General features: G+C 46.0%; 1 protein-coding gene across 1 annotated transcript in view; it reads right to left on the bottom strand.

Annotated features, from left to right (window-relative positions):
• Positions 1-2,578: 2,578 nt before the first annotated feature.
• LOC139174313 (uncharacterized) overlaps positions 2,579-21,177 on the bottom strand; it is a 36,970-nt gene continuing 18,371 nt past the window's right edge. The window contains exons 19-29 of the mRNA XM_070764609.1: positions 21,086-21,118; positions 19,377-19,465; positions 18,814-19,024; positions 16,711-16,836; positions 15,196-15,284; positions 14,417-14,612; positions 5,841-5,975; positions 4,800-4,829; positions 4,558-4,651; positions 3,610-3,767; positions 2,579-2,949 (exon numbers count right to left, since the gene is read on the bottom strand). Of these exons, the coding sequence (XP_070620710.1) occupies positions 2,803-2,949; positions 3,610-3,767; positions 4,558-4,651; positions 4,800-4,829; positions 5,841-5,975; positions 14,417-14,612; positions 15,196-15,284; positions 16,711-16,836; positions 18,814-19,024; positions 19,377-19,465; positions 21,086-21,118 (1,308 nt within the window). The 3' untranslated portion in view covers positions 2,579-2,802. The remainder of the gene's footprint in view (positions 2,950-3,609; positions 3,768-4,557; positions 4,652-4,799; positions 4,830-5,840; positions 5,976-14,416; positions 14,613-15,195; positions 15,285-16,710; positions 16,837-18,813; positions 19,025-19,376; positions 19,466-21,085; positions 21,119-21,177) is intronic.

The following is a 21,177-nucleotide window of genomic DNA, read 5'->3' as shown; positions in this document are numbered from 1 at the left end:
GGGGAGAGGTCTATTGTAGATAAGGTAAGGTTGAAGATTTTGGGATTAGGGGAAGAAACAACAGAGTCCGGTAGTGAATTCCAGGCGTTGTCCACTCTATTGCTGAAATCGTATTTTCTGCAGTCTAGTTTGGAGTGATTTACATTTAGTTTGTATCTATTGCGTGCTCTTGTGTTGTTGTTAAAGGTGAAGTAGTTGCCAACAGGGAGTACATTGTGATGTATGATTTTATGAACAACAGTTAAATCAGTTTGGAGGCGGTGTAGCTGTGAATTTTCTAAACATAGTAATTGAAGTCTGGAGGAGTAAGGTAATTTGTTGCGTGAGGAGGAGTGGAGGACTCTTCTTGTGAAGTATTTCTGGACTCCTTCAATTGTATTAATGTCTGTTATGCAGTGTGGATTCCATACAGGGGAGCTGTATTCAAGAATTGGTCTGACAAATGTTTTGTATGCTCCGGTTAGTAGATCGGTGTTTCTAGAGAAGAAGCTGCGTAGAATTAAGTTTGTGACACTCAGTGCTTTTTTGGCAATGCTGTTGATCAAATAAAGACCTTGAGTGGTCTTCTGCTAAGGATTGATCCCCCCAAGGTGGCAGAGGAAGGAAAGTGTAGAGTACAGCCATGGACTGGTGCTGTTTTAACTCTATGGGTGACCAGTGGATTGACCAAGACTGGCTGGATGTCAGTGTCACATCCGCTCTCTCCGTGCATCGGAGGAGCCCCTACGGAAAAGAGAAACATTGCACGGACCAACAGGGCCAGGCTGGTATGACCAAGGGAGAGTTGGCGATTGGGGAAACCACAGGGAGGGTGGAAGCCCTGTTTCCTCCCAGGAGATTCCTAGAGAGGCCCCACAGATGGGACCCGAGATTGATTCAGCCTTCCATCCTTTCAAGGACCCAGATGGTTGAGGGTTGACAATATGCTGACGTTGTAAACCGCCCAGAGAGTAGACTGATATTACCCAAGGAAAGAGCACAAGATGAATGAAGAGCTACTTACCATAGCTTTTTTCATCGTTTCATCGCCACTTTCCTACAAGGGAAATGAAGGTTATCAGTCAGATCCTTACATGATAACATACATTATTTCTCCAATGGTTCCATCACTACATATGAATGACTGCATTTCTTCACATAGAAAATACTTTTTTTTTAAGTAAAAGTGAGCCAAACCTAAAGTTCTGAGACCTTTTTATCTTTCCTTTCTCTTTTCAATATTCTTCCACATTCACCCAACCACAAATAAGCCTTGATAGAAACATAGAAGACTGATACCATATGTCAATTAAATGTCAAACATTAAGCTTCCTTAGACATTTTCAGGTAATATAAACAGCACACAATATGCACTTTAGAGGCCAATGAACCTGTGAATTTTACTCTGTCCTTATTTTTACTCATCTTAAACTCTACTTATACCTTGCGCAGGTAACCTATAACTTTCCAACCAAAGAAATTTTCAGTGTTTTATATTGGTCCAACTCAGTAGGTCCAACAAAAGTTATCTCTGACTCTCGTGATAATGTGAACACCGAGAAAGCTAACGCAGAAAACAGGATGCAAAACCTGAATCCCAAACCACTGATAGAGTTGAATTCCCGATTGTTAAAAGACCAAATACTGAAAGCCCTCTGCCTGATTTTTCAATCCCTTCCTGAAGAAATGTATAAATTAAAGAGTGGGGGCAACAAGCTCAAAAAGAGGCATATTCATTTCCTCTGCAGGCAACCCAGCTGAAAAGCTATCGCTATCCCCAAAATTTAGCCTTACCTGCTGAGCAGAAAGCGTAAAAATCAAAGTAAATATAAACAAGGTACACATCTTCTTGGTTGCTGTTCAGCTCTTCTGGTCCTTGCTCTTCTTCTAAGTGACTTTACCCAGTTCCTTTGCTACATTTTAATATCTTAATCCTTAGGCTTCATTACCCAAACCCAATGACTGTATTGTTACTTGATTTACAAGGAAGTGTAGAGCTTCCCTTGCATCATGCGCACGTCCATCCTCCATGCTCCAATTGAAACTAAAAAGCAGAGCTTCTATCTGCTCTCTGTGAAGTTATAAATTCATGCAGGTAACGTATCTTTCTGTCATTCTTCCCTTCCATCTCATTCTGTTCCCGGTGAGGACCAAGCCTAATCTAGGCTTCTCTTGGGGGATATTTCTCCTAAAAAGCAAGGCAGTTCATTGCTCCTAATTTGTGCTTTGTTTCTGGTGCCAAAACCCTAATATTTTGATTCGTCATCAACCTTCTCCAATTGGCTTTATGTAATCACGATGCTCTTTCCATCAGATGTTTTTTTAATCATCCTTTATCAGGGCTTAACTCACTTTTTCCAAACAAGAAGTTAATCTCTTCTGAAAGACTTCCAAAAGCAGCAAAAGTCTCTTTGATGGAAATCAGTGTGTCGGCTTAATTGAGTGACTTTATGAAACACAAGGAAGTCACGCAAAAAAGTATCTAATGCTGACAACAACATAAAGATAAAGAACGAGTGGCCCCACAAGCCCCACAGAGGTGATCGTAGCGGCTGTAATCTTAGACAAAAGAGCACAAACAGTTCTAAAATGCCACTAAACCAGGATAGAAGAAAATAACAAAAATTGCACAGACAACGGCACTGAAAAAAGTGACTTACGACCCTTTTTTGCAGTTATAATTGACTGGTTTATTTATTGGAGTTTGTAGATCACTTAAATTCAACCGGATTCAAAGTGTACTGGCAGATTGAGAGAGAGAGAAGGGAGGGGGGGGCTGTGCTGCTACTGATGTCTCTCTCCCCCCTCCCTCATCTACATTGCTTAATACTTGATATAGGAAAGGGCTATGTCTCCTTTGATCTCGAGAGTGCGGATTTGCCCAATATTGGCAAAACGATGTTGAAAGTTGAACAGGTGACGGCCGCTAGAATAAACCTTGAACTTTTTTTTGTCACAGCAGATCGAGATCTGGGAAGAGAGGAAGGATGTTAGTCTGGCAAATCAGCACATCTGGACCACTTTCGATCCTCCAGGCAGGAGGGTCTGCCACCCACGCCATCCACAGCTTGAATCAAAATCAAAACGTATGCCCAACTCATAAAGGGTGGATTCATTGCAACTGCCACACTGTTTTCTCCCCATCCCCAAAAAACTGGCTAGCCCTAATTAGCCATAAATTTTAGAATGACTTGTGGAACATCTTTCATGTTACTTCCAAGCTTATCTACTTAGTTGCCGAGATAATAATGAGGAGGGAAGGAAACTGCCTGCAGAGTTGAAATGTAAAGGAGAAAATAAAGAGGATATGTTTTACAATGAGATGCATTGAGAATTCCTTTATTCCAAGTATTATATGAATCAGTCTGAAACCAGAACATTAGCTAGGCAATAACAGGGGATGGAGTCTTACACTTCTGGAAAGCATCTATTGGGGGCTTTCTCTCCCCTCCTCACTGCCTGCCTGATTGTTGGCTAAGCTAAACAAGCTCTTTGATGGGATCCATGGTTGTCCACCCAAATCAGATAAAATAGGGCCGACAGCATCAGTTGAATAGCTGAGGGCGCCATCTTGACCTTTGTGACCTCCTCCCTGTTGATACCCCTTCCTGCTGGAATCAGCCAACTCACCTCAAAGTATTGCCCGAATTGGAAAGGGTTAAAGGGCACGCCTTTCTCCTCAGCTCCCCACCTGCCATTCAAAAAAGTGTTGCGCAACACAGATCCCAGTGGTTTCATGCGTGGATTAAGGTGCAGAACAATATTCTTGCTAGCCATTAAATTGATTGCTAAACTTGGAAAGAGGAAAAAAGCAGGAGTTGAAGACTAGATCGTGGAATAAATAAAAGGAAACCAAATTCTCCTCCCCACCACAGTGCCTTAGTCTAATAGCAGCCTGACAGATTATTATTATTATTATTATTATTATTATTATTATTATTATTATTATTATTTATTAGATTTGTATGCTGCCTCTCTCCGTAGACATGGGGAAGGCTAAACAAAAATTTAAAACGCTTTTCTTCCTTTTTGTTGCTGAATGTTTTTTTTTTCATTTTACTTATTTATTTATTTATTCATTGCATTTATGTTCTGCCACAACCAAACCAACATTTTGTGGGCAATAAGCAAGACATATGAAAAAAGAATGTATATTCAGCAGCAGTCTAGTAGTGAGTAGCATTTGTCTAATGAAGAACAGCTGAAGCTGTTTAATGTACTATTCCAGTCCTAGTCATTCTTTACAGCCACCACCTTAGCTAGAGTGCCCTAAACAATTCATCAATCCTTTCATGACATATCAGACGTGCCCCCCCCCCCCTTTGGGGAACTCTGCCCTTAGCTAACCGCCCTTGCTTCTTCTTGTGGCAGTGTGTTCCAAAGACTACATGTGGAATTTTGCTTCCACTCCCCCCCCACCTCCTTGTAATCTGGGTTGACCCTGTGAATGGACAGAGGAGATGGGAGAGTCAAAGAAAAGAGATCAATCGAGAAAGGTCTATGACAGACCCTAACACTGATTTTTTGCCATGCCAAACCCAAACCAGCCCTTCCAAAAAGAAAGAGAGAGAGAGAGACCCGAACTGGTAGCATTCTCTGGAATAAAGCCTCGCACTGTGATGGTCCTGTTGGTTCCCAGACCTCCAGGAATGTTGCCTGTGTAGGGCACCGGCTGAAATAGACAAGAATCCAGGTTACACCTCATGTCTAACCATTCCACTCACTGTTGCTTCCCACCCACCCCTTCTGTGTGATTTCATAGGCTTGGTGAACATTAAGCAGGTGAGACAGGCTGAATTAGCATATCTTTTGAGACTTACAGGGTAGTAGACTGTATGGCCTGTCAGCAGCTGATGGGAGAGAAATACAAAGAAGGTGTGAAAAACTACATTCAGCCATTGTACACTTCTTGGCTGTTGGTGTTTGTTAATAAGGATGTGTGGGCATCTCCTAAGCCAGTGATGGAGAAACTATGGCACAGATGCCACAGGTGGCACGCGGAGCCATATCTGCTGGCACACGAGCCATTGCCCTAGCTCAGCTCAAACAGGCTGTTGGATTATTTTTGGCTCGCACAAGAGGCTCTGGGAGGACCATTTTTGGGGTCCAGAGAGCCTCCTAGGGATGGGGGAGGGCGTTTTTATCCTCTGGCTCCAGGGAAGCCTTTGCAGGATGAAACACGAGCCTACTGGGCCCACCAGAAGTTGAGAAACAGACCGTTTTTGGTCTCCAGAGGGCCTCCAGGGGATAGGGAAGCTGTTTTTGCCCTCCCCAGGCATTGAATTATGGGTGTGGGCACTCGCGCATGTGCGATAGCACAAGCACATGCTCTTTCGGCACCCAAGGGAAAAAAGGTTGACCATCACGGTGCTAAGCCATTCTGGGAGTTGAGGCCCCACATCTTAAAGTTGCCAGGTTGAGAAACTCGGCTTCCTGGACATTTGCAAAGGGGAAATGGCCTTTGGGTAAAACTGCTCCCTATGTAATTGCTGGTACGAGTCTCACTGTGGGATTTATTTATTTTATTTTTCCTTGCTTGAAGAGTTGTAAGCCAAGACAACTGATCACCAAAAGGGGCTGTAGTTCTTAACGGTTAAGAAAAATGTACAAGAAGAATGACTGGCGGGGAGAAAGGGAAAGTGACAGCTTGGGAATTGAACCAACTCGGTATTTATTCCTAAAAAGTGATCAAGGATTAATAGCAAACAGTTACCATCGGAGGTGAGTTGCTATTGGTTCATCCCGCCCACCCGATGTCTCTGCGCATGTGCAGAATGTCACATACAAACAAACACACACACACACACACACTCCTAATAGCAAACAGGTAGCAAAATTAAGTGAAACCCACTACTACTTACCATGGTCTCCACTAGTTGTCCTTTCACTATGGTCAGAGATCGAAACTCCAGGCCCCCAAACAGGTTAATGAAATTTATCAATTGCGGTGGGAGTCTGTGCCTGAAGTTGCCAAGGTGCTCCCCATTTACCAGGATCTGTCAAGGGGTAAAATTGAAAGGATGAAGCTTCAATTGGGATCACCCCACTTTCTTTGCAGGAAGTTGTTGCAGTATAGCATAAGATGTTAGAATAGGAATATATCATATTATATATATCTGGGCATCTAGCATAAAAATGCTCTGCTTACCCTGATTCTATTATAGCCAGGATAGGACGGTACTAACTTGCTTAAGTACGGTCACAATTCAAAGTGTTGGTTATGACCTATAAAGCCCTTCATGGCACCGGACCAGAATATCTCCGAGACCGCCTTCTGCTGCACGAATCCCAGCGACCGATTAGGTCCCACAGAGTGGGCCTTCTCCGGGTCCCGCCAACTAAACAATGTCGGTTGGCGGGCTCCAGGGGAAGAGCCTTCTCTGTGGCGGCCCTGACTCTCCGGAACCAGCTCCCCCCGGAGATTAGAACTGCCCCTACCCTCTTTGCCTTTCGCAAACTCCTTAAAACCCACCTTTGTTGTCAGGCATGGGGGAACTGAGATATCTCCCCTGGGCCTATACAATTTATGTATGGTATGCTTGTAAATATGTCTGCTTAAAAATGGGGTTTTTAAACTATTTTAAATTTTAAATTTTAAATTATTAGATTTGCCAGGAACTGTTTTTATTGTATTGTGAGCCGCCCCGAGTCTATGGAGAGGGGTGGCATACAAATGTAATAAATAAATAAATAAATAAATAAATAGATAAATAGATAAATAAATAGATAAATAAATAAAATAGATAAATAAAATAGATAAATAGATAAATAAAATAGATAAATAGATAAATAAATAAATAAAAAGTCTGCACTTCTGGTGAATTTGCAACAGGAAGACAACTGACCATAAAAGGGTTCAATAAACATCTCACTGATAAACAAGTATACATCACTCCAGACAGGGGGAAATTTACATTGCCTGAAGCAAAACAGGACGAGACTGTGATAAAGGAGATTGGTTGTGATAAGGCAGAAGGCTTCAGAGAAATTAGGTGTGAGAAACATTTGCTCAAAGGAAAGGTTTCAAGGAAATTGGTTTGTGATATCTGGGGGAAAGGGAGGACTCAAAGATATGTCATGTTTGAAGTTATGTTATTGGATGTCTGTGTATCCCTTGACATGTACGTGTAATTATCCCCATCTGCTTATGCTCCCAAATAAAAAGAGGTACACGGCTCCATACTGTGTCACTTCACCCAGAGAGAAAATGTGTCCAAGTCTTCTTTCTGGGATGTACGTTCATGAGTGACAACCCCCCCCCCCCCCTGGCTGGGTTGCTCTTAGTCCCTATGAAGACATTGTCTTGATCAGGGACTTTGCAGCACCTCAGGTGGCAGAGAACACATCCCACCCTAAAGCTCCTCCCCCCCCCGCCAAAAAAAAAAGATTTTCCATTCTGTAGCAGGATGTTGTTGCAGTATAGCATAAATGTTAGAATAGGATTTATAAATTATAAACCTCTAGCATAAAAATACTCTTACCCTGATTCTATAACCCAGGACAGGAAGGGCACTAACCTGCCTAATCTGCATATCTGGCAATTACAACAGGGAAACAAAAGGGCTCAAATAAACATCTCACAAAGTTTTCACCACTCTGTTATAGGATCAAAGTGGGGGGGGGGGAATTTACATTGCCTGAAGCATACAACAGGACAACAGGGTGATTAAGGAAGATTAGTGAGATAAGGCAGAAGACTTCAGAGAAATTAGGTGTGAGGAACATCTGCTGTTGGGAAGAGTTTTCTAGGAAATTGTTTCTTGATATCTATGGGAAAAGGAAGAACTCAAAAGATACAGTTGAAGTTGTGTTATTGGATGTATCATTTGACATGTATGTGTAATTATCCCCCATTTCCTTATGTCCCCAAATAAAAAGGGGTATGTGGCTCTACACCAGGTCACTTCACCCAGAGAGACAATGTGTCCAGTTTTTCTTTCTAGGATTCGCGTTCGTGAGTGACCCCACACAGCTGGGTTGCACTTAGCCCCTTTTTGAGGGACTAGGGACTTTGACAGCATCCACAGGACATCCTCATTTAATGACTGTTAGCAGTTAGGACACTGATGAAATAGTATCTTCGCAACTAGTCCTGGCATTTACAAGCTTTGTGGGGTTGCGGAGCAAAGAAAAGCTGTCCAATTAAAAAAGAACCGTTGTACCTACCTGAACGGTCTTCTCGATGCTCTGGAAGGAGAGTCCAGGATGGGTTAACCCTCAATGCTATTGGTAGAGACTGAGTTATAAATTAATAAATTAACATGTTAATTAGGCACCGCCCCTTGCCTGCCCCCAAGGGCTCAGTTTCAAAAACGAAGTCATTATAATTCAACACAATTTTATTGAACCCTTAACAAACACAACCAGCTAAAAACCGTAAACCCAATCCCTTGAATCAAACGATTACTTGGGCGGGTCTGGACTCTCCTTCCAGAGCATCGAGAAGACCGTTCAGGTAGGTACAACGGTTCTTCTCCACTGCTTCTGGAAGGAGAGTCCAGGATGGGATATACCCCAGTTCTAGTCCAAGGGTGGGGGAGTGCAGATTCAGGGATCAACAGTAGAAGAACAAACCCTCTGCAACACCCTTCTCCCAAACGAAGCCTCAGCTGAGGCGTACATGTCCAGTTTATAATGCCGGATAAATGTAGAGGGAGCAGTCCACGTTGCTGCCCGGCATATGTCCTCGGCCGAAGCCTGCGTCCTCCAGGCTGCTGATGTGGCCGCGCTGCGAGTGGAATGAGCAGTAATCCCTTGAGGGAGAATGTGAGGGGTAGTCCCGTAAGCCTCAGCAATACACTCGCGGATCCAACGACTGATTGACCTGGGAGAAACCCCAAGCCCCGATTTAGTCTGTGAGAAAGAGATGAACAACCTTTCAGACCTTCTAAATGACTCTGTCCTTCTAATATATATCTTGACCGCTCTCCTGACATCCAGCTTGTGCCACCGGAGTTCTAACGGATGGTGCCCATGAGTACAAAAGTCAGGTAACACTATCTCTTGTTTCCTGTGAAACAGGGAATTGATTTTAGGTATAAAAGTTGGATCTAACCTTAAAACCAGTCTGTCAGGGTAAAATATACAAAGATCTGGACGTATGGAGAGGGCTGATATGTCCGAAACCCTCCTGGCCGACGTAATCGCGACCAAGAAAGCTGTTTTAATAGTAAGGAACCTAAGTGCTATGGACCTTAGTGGTTCAAATGGTGGACCGGTCAATGCCTTTAGCACCAGCGACAGGTCCCATGACGGGAAGCGATGAATTGGTGGGGGATTAGTATTCGCAGCACCCTTAAGAAAATCCTTTATCCAAGGATGGAAAGATAAGGACCTAAACTCTCCCGTCCTAATCACAGTTGACAGAGCTGCGACCTGCCTCCTGAGGGTATTTGGAGCTAAACCTCGCTGCAAACCTGCCTGGAGGAACCCCAATACCTGTAACACTGAAGCTGACGCCAAATCCATGTTGTTCTCCTGACAAAATTTACAGAAGGCCGACCAGGTGGCCTGGTATATTCTTGAGGTGGATGGCCTCCTAGCTGCCTGCATTGTTGAAATAATGTCATCAGGCAAGTTATGTTCTCTCAATCTGCCCCGCTCAATCTCCAGACGGTCAACTGGAACCACTGGGGTTCCGGGTGTTGGACTGATCCTTGGCTGAGGGATATTTTCGTGTCCGGAATCCTCCATGGCGGGGAGACTGAGAGGGACACTAGGTCCGAAAACCACGGTCTGCGCGGCCAGTACGGAGCCACCAGAATCACTTCTGCCTTCTCCTGCAAAATCTTGTCGACGACCCTTGGCAGAATCTTTGTCGGCGGGTAGGCATAGAGGAGACCTCGTGGCCAACTGGAAATTAAGGCATCGACCCCCTCCGCTTTGTGCGAGGGGTAGCGGGTATAGTATCTGGGGAGTTGCGCATTGTTGTGCGTTGCGAACATGTCCACCAGAGGCGTGCCGAAGCGCTCCGTGATCATCCGGAATAGTTGCGAGTCCAGCTTCCATTCCGTTGGGTCGAGCGTGGTTCTGCTCAGCCAATCGGCCTGAGTGTTGTCCACTCCTGCGATATGCTCTGCTGATAACGATTGCAGATTCCTCTCGGCCCAGGTGAAGAGGGCTGAAGCCTCCTGCATGAGGCGTCGTGACCTGGTACCCCCCTGGTGGTTGAGGTAGGCCTTGGTCGCGACATTGTCCGTCAAGACTAATACATGCTTGTTCTGTACTAGAAGGGTGAAGTGTTGGAGTGCCAGAAAGACTGCCCTTAGCTCTAACAGATTGATGTTCACCGGGTTGAGGTCCTCCGTGGACCAGAGTCCTTGTGCGCATTGCTGACCGATATGCGCTCCCCAACCCGATAAGCTGGCATCCGTCGTCAGTGTGAGTAAGTCGTGAGTGCGAAACGAGAGCCCCCGGTACAAGGCTGGGGAGGCCCACCATGCCAGGGCTTCTTTCACATCCCTCGGCAGGCGGACTCGCACATTGGAATGACTTGTCCTGACCTTCTGTGCCGGGAGGAGAAACCATTGAAGGCTTCGGATGTGGTGTCTGGCCCATGGAATGATCCCTATGCATGAGACCAGAGTTCCCAGAACCTTGGACAAGAAGGCCATGGACGACTTCCTGTCCCTCTGAAGGGAGGAAATGAGAGAAATGATGTTCTGCCGCCTGTCTCGGGAAAGGTACACCATACATGAGGTCGTATCGATGATGGCGCCCAGGTGTAGGAGCGTGGTAGATGGAATCAACTGGCTCTTGGGCACATTGATGGTAAAGCCGTGCTCCGTCAAGGTCCTCATCGTCAGGGCGAGATCCTGCTGGGCCTGGGCCTGAGATTTGGACAGGATCACAATATCGTCCAAATAGGCCATTAGGCGCACCGATTGTGCACGTAGGCTCGCCGAGAGGACGTCCAACAGTTTGGTAAAGGTTCTTGGCGCCGATGAAAGGCCGAATGGCATGGCCTTGTACTGATAATGGACGCCTTCGACGCAGAAACGCAGAAACCTTCGGTGAGGTGGGTGAATTGGTACATGTAGGTACGCCTCCTTCAGGTCCAGTGATGTTAAAAGGTCCTGGGGGCGAACTGCCGCTAGGATGGTTTGCAACGAATGCATCCTGAATTTCCTGTACCGAATGTACAGATTTAACTGCTTCAAATTCAGGATCAATCGGCAACCTCCCGACGACTTTGGAACCGTGAAGATCATGGAATAGAAACCGGTCCCCCTGGCGTGCTGTGGAACCGGCTCTATAGCGTGAATATGCAACAGATGTTGTATTTCTTGAAACAGTTCCCTCTTTTTGGTTGTATTCCTTGGTGTCGGGCACTGGAGGAAACGGTTGGGTGGGGGCTGAAGGAACTCCAACCTTAGGCCTCCAGACACCGTGGCTATTGCCCACCTGTCCGAGGAAGTGGCACGCCAGTAGGCACTGTAGAGGCGAAGCTTCCCCCCTAGCGGTTGATTGCTGGCGAAGTCATTTGGGGCGCTTGAAGCCTCTCTGGCTTGTACCTCTAAAAGGGCGTCGAGCCTGCTGATAGCCTCTGGTTCTATCCTGGAAGCCGGCCCGGTCATTCCGAAAGGAAGAGGCTTGGGTGAAACGTCCCTGAGAATATGGCCTCTGGGTCTGACCTGTTCCGGAAGAATTGTCCCAGCGAAAGGACTGCCTCCTGTTGTAAGGCGTAGACCTCCTGTCCTGCCGTCTGTTGGACCTGGGCAGGACCTTCCGTTTGTCCTTATCCTCGACAAGGACCTTATCGAGAACTTCTCCAAACAGATCAGCTCCGCGGAAGGGAGAGGAAGCCAGACGCCACTTCGACTTGGTGTCGGCTGGCCAGCTTCTAAGCCACAATAAGCGTCTTGAGGACAAGTTGGTGGACATCCCCCTTGCTGAAAATTTGGCAGAGTGGAGAGTGGCATCCGCCGAGAACTCCGCTGCGGCCAACAGCTTACTTAAGTCCTGCCGCATCCTGCCATCCTCCGGTCCAAGGCGGGACATCATTTCCTCAATCCAAACGATGGACGCTCGATTGAAAAAAGAAGCAGCGGCCGCTGCCCGAAAAGCCCAGCCGGACATGGAATGTGATTTTCTTATGAGGATCTCTGCCTTCCTGTCCTCCGGCTTCAAATTGTCCCCCGATTCAGCTGGAACCATGGCATTTGACACCAGATTTACCACTGGATGATCAATTGGGGGAAACTGAAGAAGATTCTCAACCTCTTCATCAAATGCATACAGCTTGCGCTCCAGCATTGAAGGGCCTTGAGTAGCCGCTGGATGTTGCCATGGCCTTTTTGCGTTTTGAATAAAAATATCTGATGCCGGAATGTGGTCTGTTTCAGGCTGAGGTTCTTTGAGCAATGTAGTTGATCTGGGTGTCTCTGCGGGCTTTGTGATCCCCGGCAGGTCCACCGCTTGTTTGGCCTTGTGTAACAGTGTGCGAAACAAGGCGGGTTTAAAGAGGCCTGGGACAGTTGGTTGCTCAGGTAAAGTCTCATCGTCAGAGAAGTCGTAGTCCTTTTCACTACCCTCCTGCCAGGATGGGTCCTCTGATAACCCCATACCTGAAAGGGGCGGTGCAGACCACAAATTCCGTTTTTGAGGTTGATCTGGTTGTTGATGGCATTGCTGCACCCCTGTTGCTATGCCTTGTGAATAGGCATTATTAACCAATTCTTGGACAGCTGGTGACAGGTCCTGCCAAGTACTAGGCTGAGATCTGAGCCCAGCAGCAGTAGGGGTGAATGTAGCAGAAGGCCCTGCCTTGGCTTGGGGTGAAAAACCCCACAGAGGCCTGGACAAGGTTGCAGAACTTGGCCCACTCAGGGAATGATGAGCCTGCTGGATGGCCTGGCGATCTGGGGACCAATCCCTTCCCGGTAGGAACCCCTCTGGAACCACAGAATTGGGAGTCAAGTGCCCTGGTAATGGTGCAGGGCTTGGAGACCTTCCAGAGGCTAGAGAAGGAGCGTGTAGAGCTGACTCCAAACGTTGCTCCAACGCCAGAATACGTTTTTCAGCCTCCCTGAATGCTGAAGTGGATGGGCCCTGAGAAGCCTTGGGCTTAGACTTTCCCTTGTCCTTAGCCTTGGGGGGAGGGGCTGATGTTACTGCTTGCTCCCCACCAACTGCTAATTGATCCATGGTACTCACAGAACCGATCAACTCAATGAATTAGAAGAAAACAGCCGAGTGCTTGCCTTTGTGGTATACACGAAGCTTTTCCACAGAATGCAGCAAAAAAATGGCTGCCTACTGCTGACGAGACCTTGCTCGTCGCCCCACCCCCTCAGGCGATAATACGTCACTAACAGGCTTATGAAGGCCTAAAGGACGGAGGGGGGGTGGTTTCCCGCCTAAACGGGTGCAACCGTTGTGCCCAAAATGGCGGCCGCGAGTAAATGGGGCGGTAATATGCTTCGCCCTTGCCCCATCAGTGAGGAAACTGGCTTTCAGGAAAACCTTAGGTCCCCGAGCCACAGTAAGGCCAGCCGCCGCGATATCCTCCCTATCACAAAAGGAGTTCATTTTCACCGGCAATCACAGGGGACCGTGCCCCGAGTGCGCGCGCGCGCGCGTAAACCAATAAGCCGGCAATATGCTCGGCAGCGGCGGCGGCATCGGCGGCGGCTTCGGCGGCGGTTTTCGGCGGCGGCGGCTTTAGGCGGCGGCGGCTTCGGCAGCGGCTTTAGGAGTCCCTGCCGCCCAACATATGGCCGCAATCACTCTAGCTGGGCCGCCTCGATTTCCTCCGCTTTTCTTCTGTTGGGGGGAGAAAGATCTCTCTGGGCGACTCCCCCTCAGCCTCCCAGTGAGGGGGACGGACCCCCTCACCTTCGGCTGCAGCCGGGTCTGGCCACGGAGGCCAGTGACCCATGGCTGAAAACCCCCTTCATAAAACTGTACCCGCTGAGGGAAGAGGTTTCCCGGGGGAAAATGATGGGGGTGTTGCCCACGGAGGGCAAGAACCCCGTCCTGTCTGGCAGTTCCTGAAAAACAAGAAAGACAAAGAAAACAGGTTAATCAAAAAATTTACACATGTAATTAAGTTTATTCTAAATACTTTTTCTACACAATAAACTCATATGTCTCTCCAAAGACTGAGTTTTTGAAAACTGAGCCCTTGGGGGCAGGCAAGGGGCGGTGCCTAATTAACATGTTAATTTATTAATTTATAACTCAGTCTCTACCAATAGCATTGAGGGTTAACCCATCCTGGACTCTCCTTCCAGAAGCAGTGGAGAACAGCCATGTTTTCGAACCCATTAATGGCTACGTTGCTGGCCACATTATTGGCTGTTTGCACATCACTTAATCCTTATCTGAAAGATATGACACTGAGAAAGTCAGTATTAAATACATTTGTGTTTCACTCTAGACAAATAGTGAAACGGTGTGTGCGTCTGAAGAAGGCTCCTCTGTCACGTGTACCAACCTGGTATTCGGTCTCATTGACAGTGAAGATGATCTCAAAATGATTTCCCTTCCGGAAGGGATTCCGCTGCCTCTCTTCATTTCTCCACCACTTCTGATGTGAGTTGAGCACAACACTCCCCTGATTAATGCGAGGGTTGAAGTGGAGGAGAATGTCGGCCTCCTCAAGTTTGCCACACGCTAAGTCCACCCTGAACCTGGAAGGAAGAGAGGAAAAGGGAAGAAAAAAAATATTACATGGGAGGGCCAGGAATCTCATAGTAGAGGGTGCATTAATTTATTTTATTTATTTATTTATTCTTTTTTTTTATGCCGCCCTTTCTCCTTAGACTCAGGGCGGCTTACAACATGTCAGCAATAGCACTTTTTAACAGAGAATCAGCCTATTTTGCCCCCACAATCCACGTCCTCCTTTGACCCACCTGGGAAGGATGGAAGGCTGAGTCAACCTTGAGCCGGTGATGAGATTTGAACCGCTGACCTGCAGATCTAGCAGTCAGCTTTAGTGGCCTGCAGTACTGCACTCTACCCACTGCGCATCTCGGCCCAAGGCATTTCCTCTTTTTCCTTTGCCCTGAAACTACAATCTAGTTCAATCAGCTTCCTAGCCATCATTCTTAGTTGTAGCTGGAAGAAGCAAGAAGTGGAACTATCCAAAGAATTGAGGAAGACTTTCATCTTGGCATAGAATTATTTAACTGTCTCTTAACAACATGATAATCTCATCACTACTGCTTTGAGTAATCTTGCCCTTCCTGGGAACCCCCAAGGGAGCATTACCTGTTGCTGTTTTTGAGCACTTTGCCTTGCAAATATACAGACATTCCAGGATGGAGTCCACCAGAGACAGGGTGATGGTAAGGGAGTGTCTGGAAGACAGAAAATGATGAACCAATCCAATGACTAAACAAAACTTTGTGTCAAGGTTCTGACCGACGAACCGAATCAAGCCAGCAAAGTTGAGATGTTCCAATCTCTTAATGCAAAACTTTATTGGGTACATCATTTCAACACAGCATGAAAGCAAAACCAGCTCTAGGTAACTCCCACAAGTCCCGTAGAGATAAAGTCCTTCCGGATTGGGCCGCATAGAAGTTAAATTTAATTTAATTTAATTTAATTTAATTTAATTAAAAAATAATAAATTAAGTAAGTAAGTAAGTAAGTAAGTAAGTAAGTAAGTAAGTAAGTAAGTATAGAACTTTCTCTCCCCACTTTACTGCAGGTCACATTGTCCAATTAGGTGTAGAGGTATTGTGAGAAATAGTCGATTGCTCTGTCAAACACCTGTTGAAACCACCTTGCTTCCCATGAGACGGTTTCTTCTTGTTGTCTGTCACTGACATTTCAATCTTCCTCCCCGCTCCACCTTTGATGATTGGCAGGTTGAGAAGCAATAATGGCTGCAACAGCAACTTGACATTTTGACTTTTAAACTAGCCAACCCCAACCTGTGCCTTGTATCAGCCTTTCCACGAGGTTCTGAATCAACTAAAGACCTCCTAGCAGGGCCTCCGTAAGGATTAATTCCCCCAACGTGGCAGGAAAGGAAGGCTGGAGGAAGTACCAGAACTGTAGCCATGGATTGGTTCTGCTTTCGCTCTTTTGCTCTTTCTTCAAGCTGATCCTTGCTTCACTCCAGGGTGGATGTTTGTGCAAGCATGCAGAGTCATAGACCAAAACAACTGAGGACACAAAATGGCCACGATATAGGGATGAAAAAAGGTGTATGAGAAGAATGACCGGAGAGGAGAAAGAGAAAGCAATAGCTTAGGACAGTGATGGCGAACTTTTTTTTTTCCGGATCCCGAAAAAGCGTGCAATTGTGCTATCACACATGCGCGAGTGCCCACACCCATAATTCAATGCCTGGGGAAGATGAAAACAGCTCCCCCCCCCCCCTGGAGGCCCTCTGGAGACCAGAAATGGCCTGTTTCCCAATGTCTGGTGGGCCCAGTAGGCTCGTGTTTCACCCTCTCCAGGCTCCAAAGGTTTCCGTGGATCTGGGGGAGGGTACAAATGTCCTCCCTCATCCCCTCGGAGGCTCTCTGGAAGCCAAAAATGCCCTCCCAGGGCCTCTATGCAAGCCAAAAATCAGCTGGCCAACACACACATGCACATTGGAGCTGAGCTAGGGCAATGGCTCACATGACAGCAGATATGGCTCTGCGCGTCACCTGTGACACCCGCGCCATAGGTTCGCCATCACTGGCTTAGGAAATCAATCTCCAAAGAGCCAATCCCTCAAGAGAGATCAAGGGTCAGAAGGTGCCACCTCTCATTACAAATACTTACCATCAGTGGTCCTCCCATTACAGACACAGATTGCAGTTCCAGGTCTCCATCAATTCTAATGACCTGGACATTTTGTGGAGGGATTCTGTGGCTATAGATGCAGAAGGCCTTCCTATTCACCAGAACCTGCCAGAGGGCAAAACCAAAGGGATGAAGTCTCAGTTGCGACCATCCATTTTCTTTGCAAATAAACCCTTGTTTATTCTGCCCAAAAACACATCCCATTCCAAAGCTGAGCAAAGGAGCCCCTGGAGGGGATCAAAAGATCAAAATGTGGACATGTAAAAAAAGGAGAGGCCTTTATTTCAATAATAGCAATAGCAAGAGCATTTAGACATACAGTATATCGCTTTACAGTGCTTTACAGCCCTTTCTAAGCGGTTTACAGAGTCAGCCTCTTGCCCCCAACAATCTGGGTCCTCATTTTACTCACCTCGGAAGGAGGGAAGGCTGAGTCAACCTTGAGTCTGGTGCAGGGATGGAGTCTAACTTATCTTACTGCCGGTTTGCTTTCTCTCATGCTCTGTGGCTGCGTCTCATGGGCATGTGCACACTTTGCTGAAAAATCAGAACCCCCCCCCAAGGCAAAAACAGGATGGCAACTGCGTGCAACTGGGGTGTAACTGTAGATATGTTGAGACTGGGAGGACAGGGGCCAGGTGAGGCACCTCTTGACATGGGTGACATTGAGTTGGCTACATCCAATCACATGATCATTAAGACACACCCACCATCACATGACCATCAAGCCACACTCACAACATAAGCCCCTCCCACAGAACTGTTAGTAAAAAGATTTAGAACCCACCCCTGCTGTAAACCAAAGAAAGGCTAAAGTTAGATCAGTCATGGTTTCCGTTGGCATCTGCATCACTTACTCAGATGTTACTAAATGAGAACAATTTGTACAGCACTTAAACCCTACATGGAAGATATGAAGTTGGGAAAGTCGGTTCTACAGAGGAATCATTGAGTCTGTCATCTGCACCTCTATAACTGTCTGGTTTGGTGCTGCAACCCAACAGGACCGACACAGACTTCAGAGGATAATCAGAACTGCAGAAAAAACAATGGCTGCCAATCTGCCTTCCATTGAGGACCTGTATACTGCACGAGTCAAAAAGAGGGCGGAGAAAATATTTACTGACCCCTCACATCCTGGACACAAATTGTTTCAACTCCTACCCTCAAAACGTCGCTACAGAGCACTGCACACCAAGACAACTAGACACAAGAACAGTTTTTTCCCGAACGCCATCACTCTGCTAAACAAATAATTCCCTCAACACTGTCAGACTTTCTACTAAATCTGCACTTCTATTCTACTAGTTTTTCTCATCATTCCTTTCACCCATTTCCTCCCATGTTGACTGTATGACTGTAACTTGTTGCTTGTATCCTAAGATTTTTATTAATATTGATTGTTTCTTTATTGCTTATTTGACCCCTATGACAATCATTAAGTGTTGTACCACATGATTCTTGACAAATTTATATTTTATTTTATGTACGTTGAGAGCATATGAACCAAGACAAATTCCTTGTGTGTCCAATCACACTTGGCCAATAAAATTCTATTCTATTCTATTCTATTAAATACATTTGTGGCTCATTCCAGACAAAGGGTTGTTAAGATATTCATGAACTGGGAGAGCCATGTTAACATGGTCAGCCAATGAATAGGCATAGCAACTAATTCAGCCAATGGGCGCTGAGCACATCTGAGTCTGTGCAGAGAATCAAAACTGAAACTCGAAGGCTGGGTGTGGCTCAGCCCGCTCTGCACTCTCTGTCTCTTGTCTTTCTCTGAACTCTGAACTAGGAAGCTGCTTGTGTTTTACTTGTAACTGTCCCTACATCGAAGAAGAACTCTGCTAATGGTATTGTAAATTCGTCGGTGATTGTGTTTATAAAGAAGTTAATTAATCTAGCTGAATCATTTATCTGCCCGTAGTTCTGGAGATTTGTTTTTTCTGCAACAAATTCTGATCTGTCCGTACTCCAGGTTTATTTTTCTGCAACAAACTCTGATAAGGGTGAATTCTGAGGGGGAAACCAGGAAGCTCCTGCAGCCCCAAAGGAACCTCTGTCTCATGTACCAACCTCGTAGCTGAAAGCACGGACAATGAAGATGAACTCGAATTGCTCGCCTGTTCGAAAGGGATTCATGTGTTTCTCTTCCTTTCCCCACCTGCCAGCCTGACGTGTGCTGAGTGCAACTGTCTTTTCATTAATGTGAGTACTGAAGTGCAGGGGAACATCAGCCTCCTTATGCTGGCCACAGGCAAAGTTCACCTGAAAATTCACCCACGTTCTGGGAGAGAGAGAGAGAGGGAAAGACAGGCAGAAAATTGAATGGGAGATGTGGGAATCTCAGAGTAGAGTTTTGCCCCATCTTTCTCCTTTGCCTTGAAACTAGAGTCTGTAGGAAACTGGCTTGTTGGTTTAAGAGAAGAATCAAGCTCCTAGCTCTTGTGGGTTAGTTGGAGTTGGGAAAAACAGGAAGCGAAACTCTCCAAAAAATAAAGAAAGGGCTTAATTTTGGCATGCAATTGGATAATGTAATCTAGCCTCGATATAATAAACTTATCACTATTATTTTCAGTGAGGTAGCTCTTGCCCTTCTATGAGCAACCCCACCCCACCCACCCCAAAAAACCTCTTGCCTGTTGCTGCGTTCAAGCACTGTGCCTTGCATATATACAGACATCCCAGGATGGAGTCCACCATGGATAAATTGATAATAAGACAGATCCTGGAAGACAGAAAATAATGAACTAAAGCAATGACTTCACTGCAAAACACAACACTGACATTTCCACCAGCCAACCGCAACTCGTGCCTTGTATCAGCCATTCCAAGTGGCTTCCGAGTCAAATAAAGACTTCCTGGAAGGACCTCTGCCGAGGATATTTATTTATTTATTGGACTTATATGCCGCCCCTCTCCGTGGACTTGGGGCGGCTCACAACATACAAAAAGATACAATATAAAACATTTCTAAGCCAATTAATAGAATAATTATTTTAAAAATTATTTTAAAACTAGTCATATATTAAAAACGAACAATCACATCCATACCGTCACATTCAATACATTTACTGGGGAGAGGCTGGGGTCTAGTGACCCCCAAGCCTGCCGACATAGGTGAGTTTTCAAGTTCTTACGAAAAGCAAGGAGGCTCTTCCCCTAGGTCCCGCCAGACAACATTGTCTGGTCGACGGGGCCTGGAGAAGGCTGACTCTGTGGGACCTGACCAGGCGCTGGGATTCGTGCAGCAGAAGGCGGTCCCAGAGGTAATTTGGTCCTATGCCATGTAGGGCTTTATAGGTCATAACCAACACTTTGAGTTGGGTCTGGAAACCAATTGGCAGCCAATGCAGTTCCCCCCAACATGGCAGGGGAAGGAAGGTGTGGAGCAGAGGTGAGTTCCTAACCAGTTCTAACCGGTTCTTTAGAACCATTAATAAACCGGTGACAACGCCAGGGAGCTGGTTGTGTCACTGCCAGTCTGTGGGTGTTGCCATGTTGGATTTTGCTTCTGCAAGCGCAGAAGCTATTTTTAAATTATTTTTCTGGAAGGGATGTGCACTTCTGTCACGATGAGACCTGATGGGGAAGGTAAGTAGAAACACACACACACACGGTCTCTGGCTGCAATTCTGGTGCTTCCTCCACACCAGGGGTGGGTTCTGCTTTTGCAAGAAGGAGAGAAAACTGTCATTGTCAAGGCTGCCAGTCAGAATTCAGACAAATACAACTCAGAGTCCTTTCATTCTAGGTTCAAAGTGAATTTATCAAAATCAGAACTTGAAGCATCGAAAGCAAAGCAAAGTCTGAAGAAAATGGCGCCTACCCTACATACTAAAACCCCTTCTTCCACCCCCCCTGTTGGGCATACACCCAATCTCCATTGTCCAGACGCATCAGGTGGTCCAAGATGCTCCTCCCGGGCTTCTCAGGAATTTATTTATTTATTTATTTATTTTATTTTTATTTATTGGATTTGTATGCCCGGCTAACGGTCTCGCCGACATCTGGGAAAACAAAACTTATTCTCACAAAACTTTTCTCCTGCTGCACACTTCCAAACCCCCTTTATTATCTACCCCTCCCCGCCTCTATGGCAACCAAGCCAAGAATGTAGCAGCAGGCAGCGCAGGTTGACAGTCTTCCTGTGTTATAAATGCCTTTGGATGAATATTTTGGCTCTTCCTGTTGTGATGATGCTCTGGGATTCTGGAGATGCTTTTGCTTTAGGTAGGAAAAAAAAGGTAAGAGAGGTGCTTCTTCAGGTCAAAGGAGAATATTTATTATTTATTTATAATAGAAAAGAGGGAAAGCAAGAAACAGGAAACAAACAGAAGCTACTTACAGTTTTTTCATCTTCATCATCAGTGAATATACTCTAAAACGGAACAAAATGATTACCTTAATCTTTATGACGTGGCTGTGAATCCCATGAGG

The sequence above is a fragment of the Erythrolamprus reginae genome, chromosome 11 (assembly GCF_031021105.1).
Source record: "Erythrolamprus reginae isolate rEryReg1 chromosome 11, rEryReg1.hap1, whole genome shotgun sequence".
NCBI classification, from domain to species: Eukaryota; Metazoa; Chordata; class Lepidosauria; order Squamata; family Dipsadidae; genus Erythrolamprus; species Erythrolamprus reginae.
The sequence above is the reverse complement of the archived record's forward strand: the minus strand, read 5'-3'. Positions and strand labels throughout refer to the sequence as shown.